General features: G+C 40.7%; 1 protein-coding gene across 1 annotated transcript in view; it reads right to left on the bottom strand.

Annotated features, from left to right (window-relative positions):
- Window positions 1-10,892: 10,892 nt before the first annotated feature.
- The window catches only part of NKAIN3 (sodium/potassium transporting ATPase interacting 3), a gene marked incomplete at both ends in the record, with an annotated part of 516,754 nt that continues 508,685 nt past the window's right edge, over window positions 10,893-18,961 (bottom strand). The window contains one exon of the mRNA XM_081258399.1: window positions 10,893-10,966. Coding sequence (XP_081114525.1) covers window positions 10,893-10,966 — 74 coding nt within the window. The remainder of the gene's footprint in view (window positions 10,967-18,961) is intronic.

Below are 18,961 nucleotides of genomic sequence, written 5' to 3'. Positions count from 1 at the left end.
GAACTCCCATCAGGCCTGAGACCACCGCAGTCAGCAATGGGGACTTGACATCTCAATTACACAAACCCACATTTCTCTTAGAATTGACTGTGGAAGGCTTTCACAGAATGTTTTTCATTTTGCATGCCTAACATTAAATATTGTTAAAAGATTAAAAACCAATTTTGGGGTACAATTTACAAGTATTCATATAAGAAGGAAATGACTAAAAAAAACACCCACCCACGCACCTACAACTCATCTAGCGAACGATGCTAATAACACATAGGCTGTGCCTGGAGAACTCTGTGATTCGTGGGAAAGCGGGGAGGTGCAGTCCATCCTCTGGAAGAAAGTGAGACGTGTCAATGCAGAGAGGTGCTGTCATTGGTGCTTCGCTTCCTAAGTTCAGCAGCCGCATTTTCAGAGTCAGCGTCGTTACTTATTTCGACCTGAAACAGAAAGGATGAAGGGCTTTAAAAGACTTCAAAATTGAAAACTAAATTTCCTTTTTATTCATCCAGGCTTTTCAAAAGGCAAAATGTGCCTTGGGCTCTCTGTGCCCGTGGCTGTAGCAATAAGCAAGCAAAACACCTGGGCTCCCTGCTTTTCAGATCAGGGCAGGGCAAGCAGGTGTAAACGTCAGAGGGGAGGACTTGTGGTTTCCTGGGAAAGACGTGCCAGCCACGTAGCAAATGGGGAGTGAGGTAAAGGTATTGCCTTTGGTGACCTTGGGGTAAAGATGACAAGGTAGTAGTATGTCTGCAAACTGCTAGCTGCAGCCTTAGCCTAACCTTCCTGTAGCCTTCTGTTGGTTGACTGCTGAAGAACCATCCAGAGCTAGCTTTCATACCACCTATGGCCCGTACATACATCCCACCCTGTGATGGTTAATTTTATGTGTCAATTTGGCTAGGCCATAGTACCCAGATATTTGGTCAAACACCAGTCTAAAAGTCACTGTGAAGGTATCTTTCTTTTTTTTTTTTTTCTTTAGAAGAGATTAACATTTATATCAATAGACTGAGTAAAGTAGACTCCCTCCATAATGTGGGTGGGTCATGTTCAATCAGTTGGAAGGCGTTAAGAGAAAAGACTGAGGTCGCTGGAGGAAGAAGGAGTTCTGCCTCCAGACTGCCCTTGGACTCCAGATGCAATGTCAACTCTTCCTGGGTCTCTAGTCTGCCTGCCTACCCTGCAAATTTGGACTTGCCTAACCCATGATCACATGAGTGGATTTCTTAAAATCTCTCTCTCTCAACACACACACCCTATTGGTTCTGTTTCTCTGGAATACACACTCTCATCTCCAATCATTCTTGTCTCCACACATTTGACAGAGACTCTGTGCATCTTCCTGACTCCATACCAGGCGGTAAGCCTTTGGAAGGTGAGGGCTTTGGCTCTAGCACCTTCGTACAGTATCAACCTCAACACAGTGTCTGCTATATGGTTGGCACCTAATAAATATTTGTTGGATACTCTTGTTTCTCTCTTGTGAAAAGTCTTAGCTGATCCAAACCTATTCATCTCTGAGGTTCAGTTGAAATCTCCTCTCCTCCATGAAGATTCCACTTCTACCTCAGCCGTGTTGTTTTCTCATCCTGCTAATGGCAACTCCTATGCTATCAGCTGGACCCCATGTGTAGTGGATGGCTTTCAGCTTCACAACTAGTTGTGCACTGATTGTTTCACTCAGGTATGTAAGTTTTTTCCTGCCAACTAAATTATAAGCAGGGTGCCAGTGGAGATGGTGTTTCATACTTATTTTATATCCCCATCCAGCAATTCTCTTCCATTAACTCAGTTCAATGACTCTATGGGTCGGAATGGACTTTTTCATCATAATTTGAAACAGCTGAAAAAAATGTTCAACTTCCCAGTTTTACTTTTTGGAAGCCACTCTTCTCCCTGTAAATTCTGTCCCCTCCTCACCCCTCAGGGGTGGGAGCCCTGCAGTTCTCTCCTTATCACTTATTACACTTTCTCTGCTCTCCTATTTCTCTACATTCTGAAAGACGTAGCCCAAATGTCTAGCCCTTTGACCCCACTGAGTTGAACAAGGATTTAAATGGAAAGATAAAGGGATGAGATTATAAAGGTGGGATTTTTATAGTTTTATATAACCTTTTAGTCTGAAGGAAGATTCAAGTTGTGGAAGTTTATTCATCCGTCCAACAGGTGACTCTTCTAGAATGGGATAAGGCAGCAGGGGAAGGCGTTTTCTTTCTTTGTTAGTGATAATATTGGTGGGCGTCGGGGGAACGTCTAGGTACCCACTACATTTATCTTTCGTGTCACCTCTACTTATAGCTACTATTTTCTGCTTTGGGGCTTTAGTAACATGGATTGGAAAAGCTGTGAAGTAGGCTGAGCCTGTCCCTATGATGCCAGGTAGGAATGCTGGAGTGTTACTTCAGGCATTGGGAAATACGTCTGCAAGGAGTTTTCTAAGAAGACAATGAAGCAACTGTGAGAGGAGGCATTGAAAGGAAAGCTTATTGACCACTCTGCCTTAGGTTTTATTAACAGATGGATTTTTTAAAAGTCAAACATACACACACAGAAGTAAAGAGAATGGTATTATGAATCCCTATGTTCTCACTGTCCAGCTTCAACTAAAATAAAAATTATTTAAGTAAGTTTCATGTAGTCACCACAACTTTATTATTTATTTTTTGGCTAGAGTATTAAAAGCAAATCCTAGACATCATGTCTTGTGTGTCACTCATCGGCACATCTCAGTGATGATTCCCTAACTCGGTGATTCTTCCTAGCCAGGGACATTTACCAGTTGTTTGCCACAATTTGGCCGTGTGTATGTGTGTGTGTGTGCACGCGTGTGTGTGCACACCCGCTACTGGTGTCTAGTGGGCAGAGGCCAAGGATGTTGCTAAATATTCCAAAATGCACAGGACAGTCCGTACTACAAAGAATTATCTGGGTCCAGAGTTAACAGTGCTGAGGTCCAGAAACTCTGCTCAAGTGATAAAAATTTTTTCTTCTTTGGTAAAATCTATTTATTAGCATATCTATCAAAATAGGCAATAATTCCTTAATATCATTTACTATCCAGTCCATATTTGCATTTCCCCAATTGTCTAAAAGCATCTCATTACAGTTGGTTTGTTGGAACCAGAATCCAAACAAGGTAAACACACTGTATTTGACTAGTATGTCTCTTAAATCCCTTTTAAGTGGTAAGTGCCCCTCCCCCGCTTCTTTTTTCATTTGCCCTGTACTATTTCCCACATTCTAGAGTGGCTGATTGCTTCCTTGTGGTGAGATTTAACTTACTGTGTTATTCTTGTATTTTCTACACTTTCAGTCCAAGATCAGTCAGCCCAAGATTGTTCATAGATGGTGCTGTCTTGGTGCATCCCTCTGGAGACATAGAATGTCTAGTTATCACTCTTTTAATGATGGATCAATTAGTCTGGGTAGAAGAGTTTGAGTTTTGGGATCCTTAAGATCATTTTTTTTTGGCAGATTTTGTAGATATGTTGGCAGTTACCTGAGGGTGCCTACCCTCGAGGCAGAATGAAATCAAATGATAAGATAGTGTTGTTATTTCAAAGTGTGTCTCCTGATAGGCCCGTCATTGTCTCTTTTTCTATTGCTTTTTAAAGTCTCTCTGTCACTTCCAGCGTGTGTGTGTGTGTGTGTGTGTATGTGTGCTTGACTCTGTGCTTTGTGCATTCTTTATTATGTCTTGTTTCTTCCCAGAACCTGTCATAACATGAGGATTATATATATTTTTGATGTAACTATAAAATGAAAAATATATATTAAATATAAAATTTGGTTTATCTTCATTACCTTTAAGTTTAAAATCAGTGTATACTTTCTCTTGGGAACAGGTGTGAATGAAGTTACTTTTACTTATGCTGATGAGTCTTTTTCGGGGGGAGATGCTCCGTATCTCCACACCACTACCGAAATCTATTTTCTTCTCATTGACATCAATGACAAGTACTGAGAAGGATCCTGAGATTCTGGGAAAGACAGGAATTGGCAGCTTCCCTGGGGGGCCACTGTTCAGATACGAGCTTTCTCATTTTGGGAAAGGCTCTATGTGCTTCACAAGGCAGCATGAGGACCGGGCTCCTCAAGGCTCTGGGGGCAGTGCGTGAGGTCATGTGTCAAACGAGAGGGTCTTTGTGTCCCCAGTGAGGATGACTGACCCTCAGTCGTGGAGGCCCTCTTGCGTGCGGCCGGCTACACGGTTGGTGGCCTCGTTCCATCCTAGCAAGGACAGTAGTGCATGAACTGGCCAGTGTAGGGATGAGTCAGAACTGCAGGAACCATATAAACACAGCCTTCTCACTGCTACTTGGTCAAATAGCTGCACATTAGGTGTGTTCTTACATTGTCCCTAAAATAGTATAATCATTTCCTAGGATGAATCAAAAAGTCATGAATGCCAGTGACAAAGGGAAGGCTCCCCAAAGCCAGGGAGAGTGGTGAGCCCTAAGTGCCGCCCCCTTTGAGCTAAGTAAGGCAGGCAGGCAGGGAAGCTGCCTCTCCTTTGGGGCCACTAAGAGGGCACTGAGTGCTATACAGTTGCAATGCTCTGCATGCTTGAGGCGTCCCGGAGAGTTAATGCCTCTGTAAGTGCCCATCTTTCCAGGGACCGATGGTTGCCCTCAGGCAACAGAACTGTACACTCAGTAATGGGAAAAGTGAGCCGCCATCCTATGAGCAGGTCACAGACACCTGGCTTTGCGTGCCACAGGGACAGACACATAGATAGATGAATAGGAAGGTGTGAAAGCCAATCAAGGACAAATGAAAGCAGGATATAGCCAGAGAGCTATCATTTTATTAGTCTTCAGGCGGCTGGTCAAGAAATGGAGGAGGGGCTTCCCTGGTGGCGCAGTGGTTCAGAGTCCGCCTGCTGATGCAGGGGACACGGGTTCATGCCCTGGTCCGGGAAGATCCCACATGCCGCAGAGCGGCTGGGCCCGTGAGCCATGGCCGCTGAGCCTGCGCGTCCAGAGCCTGTGCTCCGCAACGGGAGAGGCCACAACAGTGAGAGGCCTGCATACCTCAAAAAAAAAGAAATGGAGGAGGGATGGGGTAAATGATGGTTCCCCATTGGTGTTTATTGGTTGTTAAATCAGGGTTTGAAAGCACATCATTCTCACCTCCCCACCTCCCCCACACACCCACACACATCCCTCTGATTTGTCCTCCTGGCTGGTTTTTAATGTAGATTTTGTACATGCAGAATGGCCTGGCACCAACTTGTGAGGATACTGATACAAAACACCCGTTCTCAGGAAAGAGCGGAGATGGATGTGACCATGTCTGGTTCCGTCCAGCAGCCTGATCGTCAGAGGCGGATGCCCTCTGAGTCTGTGCTGTGAGGGGTGGAGGTACAGTGGAGCTGACGGCAGTGCCAGCCTGAAATGGGGGGCAGCTGCGTCTGTGTTCCGGTACTTGGTTGCAATAGCACACACTCCATCAGCGGTGACCACAGAGCATGTAACAATTTTTGTGAAGAAGCATTAGCCTCCTGCAAAGGCAATCAGACAAGTCAAGATACCAGAGAAAAGTCAGGTTCTCATTTGGAAACCTTAGAAAAAGATTGGCTAAAAGTAACAGGAGAAGCTTTTTTCATCACGTCTTTCTTAACTGCAGTCGCAGGGTGCCTTCCTCATGGAAATTTCTAACATCATCAGATCTCTCTACTTCTCTTGTGAATCTCAGTTCTGAGATTCCACTGCTGTCTTTCTTTGATAAACTGCCTTGGTCTAATTATTTTTATGTGAAGAGTTACTGCTACATGCAGCTTAATTGTCCCACCACCCAGTGGCTAACGATTATGATGATTTTGACAAAACTTAAAGTAATTCAGTTGCTTGCTCTGACATCATTCCCTGAATATCTGTATCTCTTTCAGAGCTGCATGGATTTATGCCAAGCTATGCTTCTTCCTGAGAGGTAAACCTGCTTCTGTTAGTCCTCTCCCTTTGGGGCAGCTGCTACTTCCACCATGAGCTGCTGCGGAGGTGTCCTCTTCACAGCCACTGATGACCAGGTGAGCAACCCTTGCCCTGACCCTTTCCCCATTGTGAAAGGGGGTGTAGGAGCAGCAACAGAGGAGACCCTGGCAGAGAAGCAGGATGTACTTATGTTGAGAGTTACAGCTCCCTCATTCACCGTCATGGCAAGACAATGGTCCCCAGAACAGGCTCCCCTTGACCCGTGTGTCACGTATCCCCAAGCCAGACCCAGACGACCATCATTGGAAGCATCTCCATAGCCTTAGGCCTAAAGGATTCCATTGTTTAGATGGTGCAGCAATGGCTGTGGAGGGTCTCAGAGCATCCCCACCGGGAGCCAAGGTTCCTTCTCGGCTTAAACATCTGCTTCCTTGTAGGTTTGCTGACTTTATGTGAGAACTGTGGTGAAGGCCAGATTAGATATGCACAACTTTCAACTTGATCCTCTGCAGAGTGGCCCAAAAAATGAGCCTCCATGCAGGGGACATTCATCTTCTTCTTCTTCTTTTGATAAACTCTTCATCGTCTTTCCAACATCAGCTCAGGCATCCTCTCCCAGTGGTGCCTTCTCTCCCCAAGTGAGAAGTAAAGGTTCCCTCTTCCGCAAAAAAATTGCCTTGGGGACGTTGTTTTGTATCTACTTATGTCTATGTAGGTCTCCTCTACTAGATCATTCGTGGCTGGAGGTCAAGCTCAAGTATTACTCATCTTTGTATCTCCAGCCCAGGGCCTGGCACACATGTTGTGAGTGATCAACAAACAGTTGTAAATGGAAGCAAACCAATTTATGTAACCAGTGGGTCTTGATAGCTTGGTGCCATTACTTTTTTTTTTAATTTAAATATAGTTGATTTACAATGTTGTGTTAGTTTTAGGCATATGGCAAAGTGATTCAGATATACACACACGCGTGCACACACACATATGTATATATCCCTTTTCAGAATCTTTTCCATTATACATTATTACAAGATATTGAATATGGTTCCCTGTGTTATACAGTAGGTCCTTATTGCTTATCTGTTTTATATATAGTCGTGTGTATCTGTTAATCACAAACTCCTAATTTACCCCTCACCCCCTTTCCCCTTTGGTAACCATAAGTTTATTTTCTGTGTCTGAGTCTGTTTCTGTTTTGTAAATAAGTTCATTTGTTGATGCTGGTACTTTAAAGAGAGACAAAGCGTGAAAGACCAAATCCACGTGTGAACTGCCTCATATCACATCACCCCAGTGCACATACTCACACCCAGTTGGACTGTGGGCCCTGGAAAAGTGCACTTTATGGTTGCGAGCAATGACACAATCAAACACAAGAATGAGGGCTCCCTGTACAAGTCTGCAGTGACTGTAACCACCCATGTGGAGTTGAAAGTTACCCATCTATGTCCATGTTCCCAGGAATATGATAAAGATTTTCCCAATCCCCTTCATAAAATGGCTTCTTCATAAACCTGGCTTTGTATTCCATGGAAATTAGAGCCTTAACGAAGGTTAAAAGCCAGGGTTCATGCCCCCTCTAACGATTTATTTCAGAAGATTGGCTTTTCCTCCAGTCTTGCTGGTACAATGGATGTGGCATCCCTGAGCTGGTTACAATGGAATCCAATACAAAGGCTTTATTAAAAGAAATCAAGCAGGCTGGTTGATGCCAACTGGATAAACTCTGCCATATTTGCATTCCTGAGGGGAGCACCCACTGACCTCTTAAATTGTTTCATGCACAATGATTTTAATTTGGGTTTAGTTTGATCTTGCAGATTCCTGCTCCCTCCATGGTTGAAAGGCATTCCATATTCATCTGACATAATGATATGCATCATCTATCAAAGCAGAAACTTGTTCTCTTGCTTTCTGCAGCCTGTAGTTGATGCCACATTCAGCTGAAAAGGTGTGGGAGGTCAGCAGTGAACAGGGTAGTTGAGAAAGCCCTTTGGTGCAACTAGAGATGATCATGCTAAGTGAAGTAAGTCAGAAAGAGAAAGATAAATACCATCTGATATCACTTATATGTGGAATCTAAAATACGACACAAATGAACCTATCTATGAAACAGAAACAGACTCATAGACTACTGGGCATATACCCTGAGAAAACCATAATTCAAAAAGAGTCATGGACCAAAATGTTCATAGCAGCCCTATTTACAATAGCCCAGAGATGGAAACAACCTAATTGTCCATCATCGGATGAATGGATAAAGAAGATGTGGCACATATATACAATGGAATATTACTCAGCCATAAATAGAAATGAAATTGAGCTATTTGTAATGAGGTGGATGGACCTAGAGTCTGTCATACAGAGTGAAGTAAGTCAGAAAGAAAAAGACAAGTACTGTATGCTGACACATATATATGGAATTTAAGAAAAAAAGTGTCATGAAGAACATTGGGGTAAGACAGGAATAAAGACACAGACCTACTAGAGAATGGACTTGAGGATATAGGGAGGGGGAAGGGTAAACTGTGACAAAGTGAAAGAGCGGCATGGACATATGTACACTACCAAACGTAAGGTAGATAGCTAGTGGGAAGCAGCCGCATAGCACAGGGAGATCAGCTCGGTGCTTTGTGACCGCCTGGAGGGGTGGGATAGGTAGGGTGGGAGGGAGACGCAAAAGGGAGGGGATATGGGAACATATGTATATGTATAACTGATTAAATTTGTTATAAAGCAAAAAATAAAATAAATAAATAAATAAATAAATATAGTCAATTTGAGTTTTGTAAAAAAAAATAAAAATAAAAAAATAAAATAAAATACGACACAAATGAACCTATCTATGAAACAGAAACAGACTCATAGACATAGAGAACACACTTGTGGTTGCCAAGGGGGAGGGGGGTGGGGGAGGGATGGACTGGGAGTTGGGGGTTGGTAGATGCAAACTATTACATTTAGAATGGATAAACAACAAGGTCCTACTGTATAGCACAGGGAACTATATTCAATATCCTGTGATAAACCATAATGGAAAAGAATATTAAAAAAGAATGCATATATGGGTATAACTGAGTCCCTTTGCTGTACAGCAGAGATTGATACAACATTGTAAATTAACTCCTTTTTTTCAAAAAAAAAAAAAAGAAAGCCCTTTGAGGAGGGAGTGGAGTTGATCAAAGCCTTTTAGGTAAACTTACCAGGACGTTTCATGTGTTCTGGATTCACAGATTGAAGGGACTTTAGGAAACAGAGACAGAAGTCACTTGCCTCTGGGCCATGCCACAGGGCACCCTTTTCAGGCACATGGTTACACGAGTGTCATTCAAGAAAGGAGATTCCATTACCATCAGTAATCAATTGCCATTTTTAAATAACCTCCCCTAATAGTAAGATCTTTCTGACATCTGACCAACATCTTTCATATTGCAATTTCTCTGCTGAGTTATATTTTTCACAGTGGAGATGAAAGACATCATTCATCATCCTCTTTTCACATAACAAATATATAGAAGACTCTCTAAGTCACCGCTAGGCATTGTTTCAGTTCTTTTCTCACTTCCAGTTGCTCTGATCATCTTTGTTATTGTCACAATCCCTGCCAAGTTCCCCACATCCACAGATACCCACTTCTGGAGTCGATCATTTATGAGCACTCAGTAGCATGAGTAATGAGGTGACGGCTGCTTGGTCCTGGAACGTTATATAGGGTGAATGTTTTTCCAGATTAGGTTGGCTTTAAGAAACCAATGTTTAAACATCTCTCATGTGACAGGCACAGTGCTGATTTGTGTAGCCTGTGAACTATGTTTCCTTCAGCTCATTCTGCTGGAGTCAAGTTAATTCCACATGGGGAGGTGGAGGAGCCAGTGCAGGTTTCTCAGGGCTTCCATCCCCAAAGAAGCTGGGGAAGGGGGTGCAGATTTGGGCAGGAACCACTGTGGCAAAGAGGCAGCTGATGAAGACTTTCATGCGTGTTTCTTACACCAGTGACTGTTGTCCAAATTTCCTCTGTCTCCACGAAATTACAGACCACTGGGCCAAAAGAATCAGAAGGTCATCTGAGCAGGTCCACAGTGTCATGTTGAGGGAAAGATCCCAGCTCCATCACTGACTACTTGAGAGACTTTGGGAAGGTTGTCTATCATCTATGAGCCTCAGGTTCCTTATGTATAGAATGGACTACTAACTAGTACATTACAGTAGTTTCATGAGGATGAAGTGAGATAATACACACAAAGTGCACATGATATTTATTACTTATACAGTTGTCTATTTGCTACTTAGAGTTTTCTAGGAATGGAGTCATGGTATCTATTTTCTTGTTTTCTAGTATTTTATCAATCAAGTGACCATGATTCCTTCCTTATACTCAACTGAAATCTGTCCAGTTTGAGGTGTTTTTGTTGTAGTTGTTGACTTCCTTCTGGTTAGTCAAATATTTGAGTACTAGGCACAGTCATGGGCAACTTTACAGATGTTCTACATACCTTATCCCATTGAATCCATCCTCCCTCCTCCACCTATGAAACTATAGCCCAGGTGACAGAACCAAGTCTCAGAGACTTCAAGGGAGGCCCCTGGGACCACACAGATAGAGCCTGGATCCCAACCTAGTCTTTCTTCCCTTTTCCCTCTGCTCTGTTGCCCCCAAGACACATATTAAGTTTCTCTTTTGTAGACTAAATCATCTTTTTTTCCCTTCAATTTGGCAATCAACTACTGATAAGAAAAATAAAATAAAACTATCACTCTAGAAACATAAACCATGGTACCGACATCAAATCCTTTTTGGAATGAACAATAATAACGATAATGTTGGGTTACATGTGAAAGGTGTGTTTCAAATATGAGTGGAAAATTAAACCAATGATTAGTAGTGGTAGGTCCAAATTATTTCAGGTTTGGTTAGTTTGGGCCAAGTTAGAAGGATTAATATTTTCCATCTCATCACACCTTTACTTACAGATGAACAGGCTTTAACTCAACATGATCCTGGTAGTAGGAGTGTGCATCAAGTCCACCTATGAAATCAACTGAAAATACAACATAGCCCAATATGAATAAATGTGCAAACTCATATAATACTAGGTGATTTAAAAAGAACACATAAAAATAATATTAACAAAAATATCTGCCTATCACAAAAATGGAAGAATGTGTATTTAAGATAAAGACTGTTCAAAATATTATCAGTGGTCAAAAAATGGGGAAATTTTAAGAAACACACCTAGAACTTGGGATCTTAGTGACTGAAAAATCACAGTTGTTACTGGCTTTAGTGAAAAATGAAGTAACATTAAATAACATTAGATTTTAAATAATGTGTTTGTCCTTAGGCATGCAGATATGCCCTTTCCCCCTATATATCAAAAGATATACCTTTTCTTCTTGTTGCCAGAATCCATTTTTTTCCTTAAGAATATTTATTGCATCATTAGAAAGACCTTTGAAAAGTCACAAAATCTATGTCCTTGCCTTCTGTCCTCAAGCCGTTCCTGACAAATAAGCACCTGCATTTTGTTGGGTCCCCTAATTTTCTTTCCTTTTTTGGCCATGCCATGCGGGCTCTTAGTTTTCCAACCAGGGATCGAACCCATGCCACCAGCATTAGGAGCGCAGAGTCAACCACTGGGCCGCTGGGGAAGTCCCTAAGCACCTGCATTTTGCAGAGGAGGTTTCGACCTCTCTCTGGCGGTGTGGTACTTGCCTCACAGTCTGTATAGACTCACTATTTTTGGTAATATTCTTTCTAATTTCTTTCTGTTTTGATCAAAGCCTCAATCTTTCTTTTCCAAACCTAATGTCTACAGCTAATCTTAGTTCATTTCTCCTGCTGTTTTTTTTTTTTGTCATAGTCCATTAAAAATATTAATTAGGTCATACCAAGCTCTGGTTATACTACAGCACTCTAACATTAACAGGTATGTGGGCATATAGGAACACTGAACCCTGTGTCTGTGTGTTTAGGTACACAGCATGTGAATATTATATTATATCCTCCAATCAAGACAGGCATACTAGTGAACTGTGATTTAGAGAGAGATGAATTAGCCTAGAAGTTCTAGTTGAGTCTTGACCTACTCTGACTTGCTCTATCCTTCCATCTCCACTGAAGGAGGTGAGGTGAAGCTTCACCAGATCACTGTGTACACATGAGCTTTGGAGTCCTCTGGGGCTCAAAACAACCAGGTGACAAGGGACCATTTCCAGGTAATACCCCTGGAGACCAGAGGAGCCTGAGGCCCATCCTTTCCCTACCAAGTCACATAGGTTACCTGGATACAACCTCAAGGAGAGAAGCAGTGAGAGGGGAGTCAATGTGAGACACTAAAAAGATTTTCCCAGAGAGAATGAGCAGTGCCTAAAGGGGCCATTTAGTCAGACTGGATTAAGTTTTTATTAGATTAGATATTTAATCAAATATCAACTCCCTTACTTTGTTGACCAATGGGTGGGAATTTAGAAGAAAGATCACTTGATCAATTAAGATCATTGACTAAAAGTTGAATGATCCTATAATTTATAGGGCACTTTTGGAAGTTAAAGGGGTGTTAAAATAAACAAAAGTATAAATATATACATTTGTGAATAAAATTATTCAATTGAAAAATTATATTGAAAATAAAATTATTTATAAAAATAAAGATTTAAAATGAATACCTGTATTCATTAAAGCAAAATAAAAAGAAAGCTTCTTTACAATTATCGTGTGAACGTTAAAATGGAACATCAACAGAATGATTATTTTTGATATATATTCATGTACTGCCATGAATCTGCTCCTTAGCCCATTTCTGTCTCTAATATACCAAACCACTGATATTTTGGGGAAAAATATATACATAATATATAGTTTTTTCAATATGGTTTTATTATTTTCATAAATTTATTTACAATCTTATTCAAAATTTCTTTTTATGATTAGTAAATTTGAAATTGTTGATATCTTAATTGACTGTAAATCACAGTATATATTTTTTACTCTATTTGCTTTATTGTTTGCTGTTTCTCTTCCATATACATCTAGATCGACATGTATTCACACATACACACACAAATAATATATATACATAACATTTTTCTGAATGATTCAAGAGTAAGTTATTTGCATAAAGCCCTTCACTCCCAAATATTTCAGTGAGCATTTCCTCTAAATAATAATATTCTCTTACATTTACACAGTAGTGTTTTCAACTTCAGGAAATTTAATACTGATACAATATTTTTATCTAAGCAAACAACAATATGCCAATTTTTTAGTTGACCTAATAATTTCCTATGTAGCATTAACTATTTTAACTGTGGAAATATCTTCCGTATAGGTGCTGCTAAATGCCAAGCAAGTTTGCTAAAGAGAGGACAAGTGCAATATAGTTTAGCCCAAATACCTCCCCAGCACTGTTATATTACATCCACTCAGCACATCTTTCCTTGCCAAAAATGTTACAGGACACAATACTTAAATTGTATCTATTTATGATTCTTTGTAGAGCTTCTCACAAATCAACTTCTTTTCATTTTGGTGCAGAATATAAATTTGTTGAATAAAACACAGGAGCTCTGCCAAAAGAGTCTTTTCTCAGGTTAAGAAATTTCAGAAGGAAATTATCAAATTGAAAACTAAATTTTGTATAACCTTTAAACACTAATTTGTCCAGTTTGCTTGCTTTTGTGAGCATAAATTTCAGTGTTTTCCTTTTTTATAAGCTTTCATTTATTGCCATTTACTAAAAGCTTCAAAAGATGATTTGGGGGTGCTTCGTTTGATTTAATAACTTGATTTAATAATTTGATTTAAATTCTTTAACTGATCTTGAATGCAGGGCAGCTAAAATGTAGAAGAGTCATTTATGAAGTGCTCACAGTCATTGTAGGGAACTTAGATTAATTTACAAAGCAGTTCTTTAAAGGCTGAAATAACTCTACCTCTGACTGATGAAGAGCAGCAAAGAGAGAAAATGTATTCTGTCATCCTGAAGTGGTTTCTGTTTGTTTGTTTGTTCATTTTCAACATCAACCTCATTACAAAAATATTCTCAGAGAAATGCAAACCAAAACCACAGTGAGATACTACTTTATACCCACTAAAATAGCTATAATAAAAAAAAATCAGATAATAACAAATGTTGGTAAGGATGTGGAGAAATTGGACACCATGCACTGCTGGTGGAAAGGTAAAATGGTGCAACCACTTTGGAAGACAGTTAGGCAGTTCTTAAAAGGGTAAATCTAGTTACCATATGACCCAGTAGTTCCACTCCTAGCTATATACCCGAGAGAAATGGGAACATACGTCCACACAAAAATTTGTACACGAATGTTTATAACAGCATTATTCATAATATCCAAAAGGTGGAAAAAGTATTGTAGTTTATTTACCCTAATGTGTGTGTGTGTGTGTGTGTGTGTGTGTGTGTATGTAAATTTTGGGAACTAGACAAGACTACCGAAAGAGTAACTATTAAGGAGGAATCATTGAAAAGTAGGTAATTAAGAAAGTGAAAACATCAAGAATCCTTTATGGATGGAACACAGCAATGTGGCCTCTTGACAAGAGAAGCCTGATGTTTCCATATTAGAAAAATAGTTTTTTATGCACACACCAGAGTAGGAAGATAGTTGAAGTAAAGAGGTAAATTGAAATGCAAATGAAGGGCAAGTTTATAGACTCTGAAAGTGTTTTTAAAATGATGCTTTAAAAAATGAAGTTTTTTTTGTTTTTTTTTTAAGATGACTTAACAAAATACTTGAAAACAGCTCAGTAGGAAAGACCTTCAGCTTTTACGTTTGCAGAAAGGTAGTTATATCACATTGTTAAGAAAGTGAAGCAACTGTGCATTCTAAAAGTCACTGTAATGAGAAAGATGTGAGAAGATGCTGAATTTAAGGAGTTTCTCCAGTAGAAATAAGGAGATGAATTTCAATGAAACCTGGGAAGTAGCAGAAGAGGCATGGATGGGTTTTCAGAAGTATTAGAAAAGGAGGTTTAGAAAGGAAGCACCCACGGATTCTGCAGTCATTACAGTGAGAACACCACATAAGGGTCTTTGCCAGAAGACTGCCTTGGAAGAGGCGGGGAAGACAGAAGGAGGGGGCGGGCACAGCTTGGTGGGTGATCTGCAGGATAATTGAGTTGAATTCAATATACTCTGGTTATTAAAGTCTTAAAATGTAGAACAAAAAACTTAGCACAATTAACACCTGGCATCAACGGTGCAGAAAAGCCAGTTATGCAGAGCATTGCCCCCTTCACCTGTTCTCGGAAACTGAGGTGTTACAATGAAAGATCCCTCAGGGAGAGACTGCAGCCAGGAAACCCCATTGTTTGTAGTCCTTTCAAACGTATTTCCTGTGCCAACTTCCACTTGGAAGAAATGATGTTACTTGAAATGGAATATCTTTGTGGTTACTCGCTCTCAGCACTGCAAAAACCTGTCAAGGGTTCTCTCCGACCTGGAGGAATTGCAAAGGTACTCTCGATTTACAGCATCATCTTACTGTCCAAATACAGACTTGTTACCACTTGTAAGAGATGCACAACCCACTGCAAGTTTTCTGTTTGACTACAGGAGACTTTCGGTCATCAGTCAAGTTTCCAACAGATAACTCAGTGCTACTGACGCAGTGCCTCACTCAGACATTGCAAACCTGATTGACACCGAAAGCAACACAGGCCATTTCCAGTGAGGAACTCAACCTATCATTTATGTCCCAGGTTTAACTATTGTATATTCACCAAAGAATGAACCAGAGGGCAGGCCTCTTGTTTCTGATCCAGCTTGGTTGCATGCAGCCTTGTCTCTGAATTGGGAAACGCAGAGATACTGTACCACTGCATTTAGCTCAGAGAAATGAAAAGATTTGGGAAGATGAGGACCAATAACATATTTATTCTTAACCTACTTCCTGCTCTATCACTGTTCCTGCAAGGTGGTAATGAGACTATCCTAATAAGCATTTATTGTGTAGGTTGCCAACAATAATGTCTTAAGGAAGCGCTGCTCAGGACTTTTAAAGAACTCCAATATGGGGACCGTTATGTTGTGATTTACTTGTTCTGTGATATGCGTTCATAAGAGAAAAGCTGGGGTAGAGGCTCGACATCAACTGAGTTCACGAAGGGGGGCCCTTAAAGGACCTCAGGGAGGATTTTGCAGCACCCCACAGATAATGAGGGCTTTTAGGAGAGACCCGTTATTTCCGAGGTAGCTGGCAACTGAACTCTGCCTGTGTTACTAGGGAATGAGCTAGTCCACAGCATCACTGACTTGCTGCTATCTCCTGTCTGAAGAATCTGAGCTTTCAGAGGGCATGACCCGTGTGCCAAACTGCAGGCCACGGTCGGGCTGCTCACATCACACCGAGGGGTGCCCTGATGGGTCTGCTGGGCCCGGGGAACGTGAAATGCTGCTGATGCCCAGAGGAGCTGCTTGAGGCTGTGCTGCCACCTGCCCCAAATAACTTTAGGAGCCGTAAGAGCCTTTAAAGAGGCAGACGACACCCCAAGGGCAACGCTTATGGATGCTCATTATTGTTTCAAATCTCCTCCACCTTGCAGAAAGCACAGGAAACTGCAGAAGGGAAGGACGTGGGACCAATGAGATGCTCAGGGAGATGTCAGTCCGAGCCGGAAGAGCAGAGTCCGCAGTCCCAGAGGCTGCCTTGTCTGGATCAGAGTTTTCCAACACGTTTACCTCTTCCTGCCTGGTAACAGCCATGCAAAATGGACTCTTCTCCCTTCATCTAGTCCCCCTCAGGCATAAGTACTGATGTAGCTCATAAAAACGGATATAGCTCAATGACCTGATGGCAGTTTGGTCTGGAAAACACTGAGCCATCACTGGGAGAGTCTGGAGGGTCTGGAAGCAACCCTCGGTCTGTCTGGGAGTCCAAGCTCCTCCTCACCCTGGGCAGATGTAAGGACTCCCCAAATGGTGTGTGGGTAAGTGTAATTTAAGGTGGCCAATTCCAAGAGCCTTATTCCAAAATTTATGTGTCCTGAGAAGGTACCTGTGGCTATTCTGGTCCTGGGTTCTCTCATCCTCTTCCACAATTGTCTTCTTTCCACTTTACTGAAAGGCATCCATCTCAACCATCTGAATAGGCACTTATCTTTTTGAAGTACTCATGTAAAAGCCCCTAGTGCACTAAACAAAATGACAGTTTTAATTTCTTGTGATGGATGACAAAGTAATGGCTACTAATGACAAGGTAGGTGGTTTCCAATTTTTGCTTCCAAAATAATTGAAGGAGAACATAACCGATTTATCAGTTGTAGTATTTTAAAAATAATTTTTGATAATGGATCAGTATGTATTGTACTTTTTGACATATATTTCAGCTACTTTATCTATAATTTCATTCCTTCCCATTTGTCCTATCTCTTTTCCTCCTTTATTTTTTCTCTTTTGTATTTATTGCTCTTTACCATGCTGTATTATACATTTTACTTTAAAAAAATCTTATTTGATGTCTGACCCCTTCACTACAGTTTAAGTTTTATGAGACAAGAATTTTTGTCTGATTTTGTCTGATTTTGTTCAGTTCTATATCCCCAGCACCTAGAACAGTGCCTGGTACAAGATAAGTCCTCAAAACTATTTGGGGAAAGAAGGAATTAAAACAATTGAGTGACATTGCTGTAATCAATTTCCTCCCATTCTCATTTTTTTTTTCTGTGAAAGTACCTGTGGTAACCTATTGCATTCCAGCAAAACTAATTGAAACAAAACAACTCTGTCCATTTTATTAAGAGGTACCCTTCCAATGAATATTTCATTTTATGTTTAAGACTTGTTCATCAATATCTGTAATACATTTATGTTTGCTCAGTCACGTTGGTAGACAATAATTGCAATTATTGCAATTGCATCTAAAGAAGAACTTTAACACTTAAAATCTGGTCACAGGAAAATATTAAATTTTTATTCATGGGAATAAATCTAAAAAATTTGCAAGTTCTCTGCCCTGAATACAAGAAAATATCTTGACGGAAATTAAAGATGTCTTAAACAAATGGAAGAATATAAAACATTCATGGATTGTGAGACTCAATATTGTAAAGACACCAGTTAATTTGTGGATCAGTTAATCTATGGATTCAAAGAAATCTCAGTAAAAAAATTTCAGCAGTTTAATCAAAATGCTGATTCTAAAATGTATGTAAAAAGGCAAAGACTGAAGATTAGTTAATAATCTTGAAGAACAACCCATGAAATTTCCTAATTAAGATTTAAGATTGATAACTGGACTACACAAACTAAGAAGTTTTGTACACTCAAAGGCACCACTGAGAATGAAATTTCAATCTATAAACGATTTTTCATTGCAGAAATGTAAGGGTAGACTAAAAAAAACCTTTTAGAAACAAATATATAACATTAGGACAAAAGTTTATGGGTGAAGAGGAACGGAAGTACAAGGTCAACAGAAAATGGAACAATTTAAAATTTCAACAATTAATGCTTGTTTAGGTGCCTTTAAAATGAATAATTAAGGATATTAAATTGCTATGACATCGAGATTATGTGGGATACGTTCAAGAGTAATGCCTCCGTTTTATTATTAAATACTGTAGTGATTTTGTGATGGGTCAACGTATCTAAGCTGGAATTGCATTGTTTCCTGACTTCCCCTCTCTCTATGGGTCTGAGTCAGGGTTGGCTACACGAGACATTAGTGTGAGACATGGAAGACTGATGTGAACAACAGTTATCATGCTCAGGAAGGTGATCTAGGGCCCAGGCCCCTCTGGACTTGTCCACGGAGTGAGGACAGCCAAGATCAAGACATGTTTGACAACTGAGACCGTGATAGGACCCTTGCACAGCTCAGTGGATGCTGGCAGGAAAGATGGGAAAAGACAGGGCTGCCGAGCCCTGCCCCTGACAGCCGTATCAGCACATCCACCTTCACCTCAGAATCAGTCCTGGGAGGAGGACAGCCTTCCCTGTGCTGACACCTGATGTGGCTGAGAAATCAGTGAAGTGGCTGAGGTTTCCTGGAAGTGACCACCATGAGAAGAAATG

Source organism: Mesoplodon bidens (assembly GCF_964165515.1).
Source record: "Mesoplodon bidens genome assembly, chromosome: 16".
Classification (NCBI taxonomy): domain Eukaryota; kingdom Metazoa; phylum Chordata; class Mammalia; order Artiodactyla; family Ziphiidae; genus Mesoplodon; species Mesoplodon bidens.
This window is presented reverse-complemented; position numbering and strand designations above follow the sequence as displayed.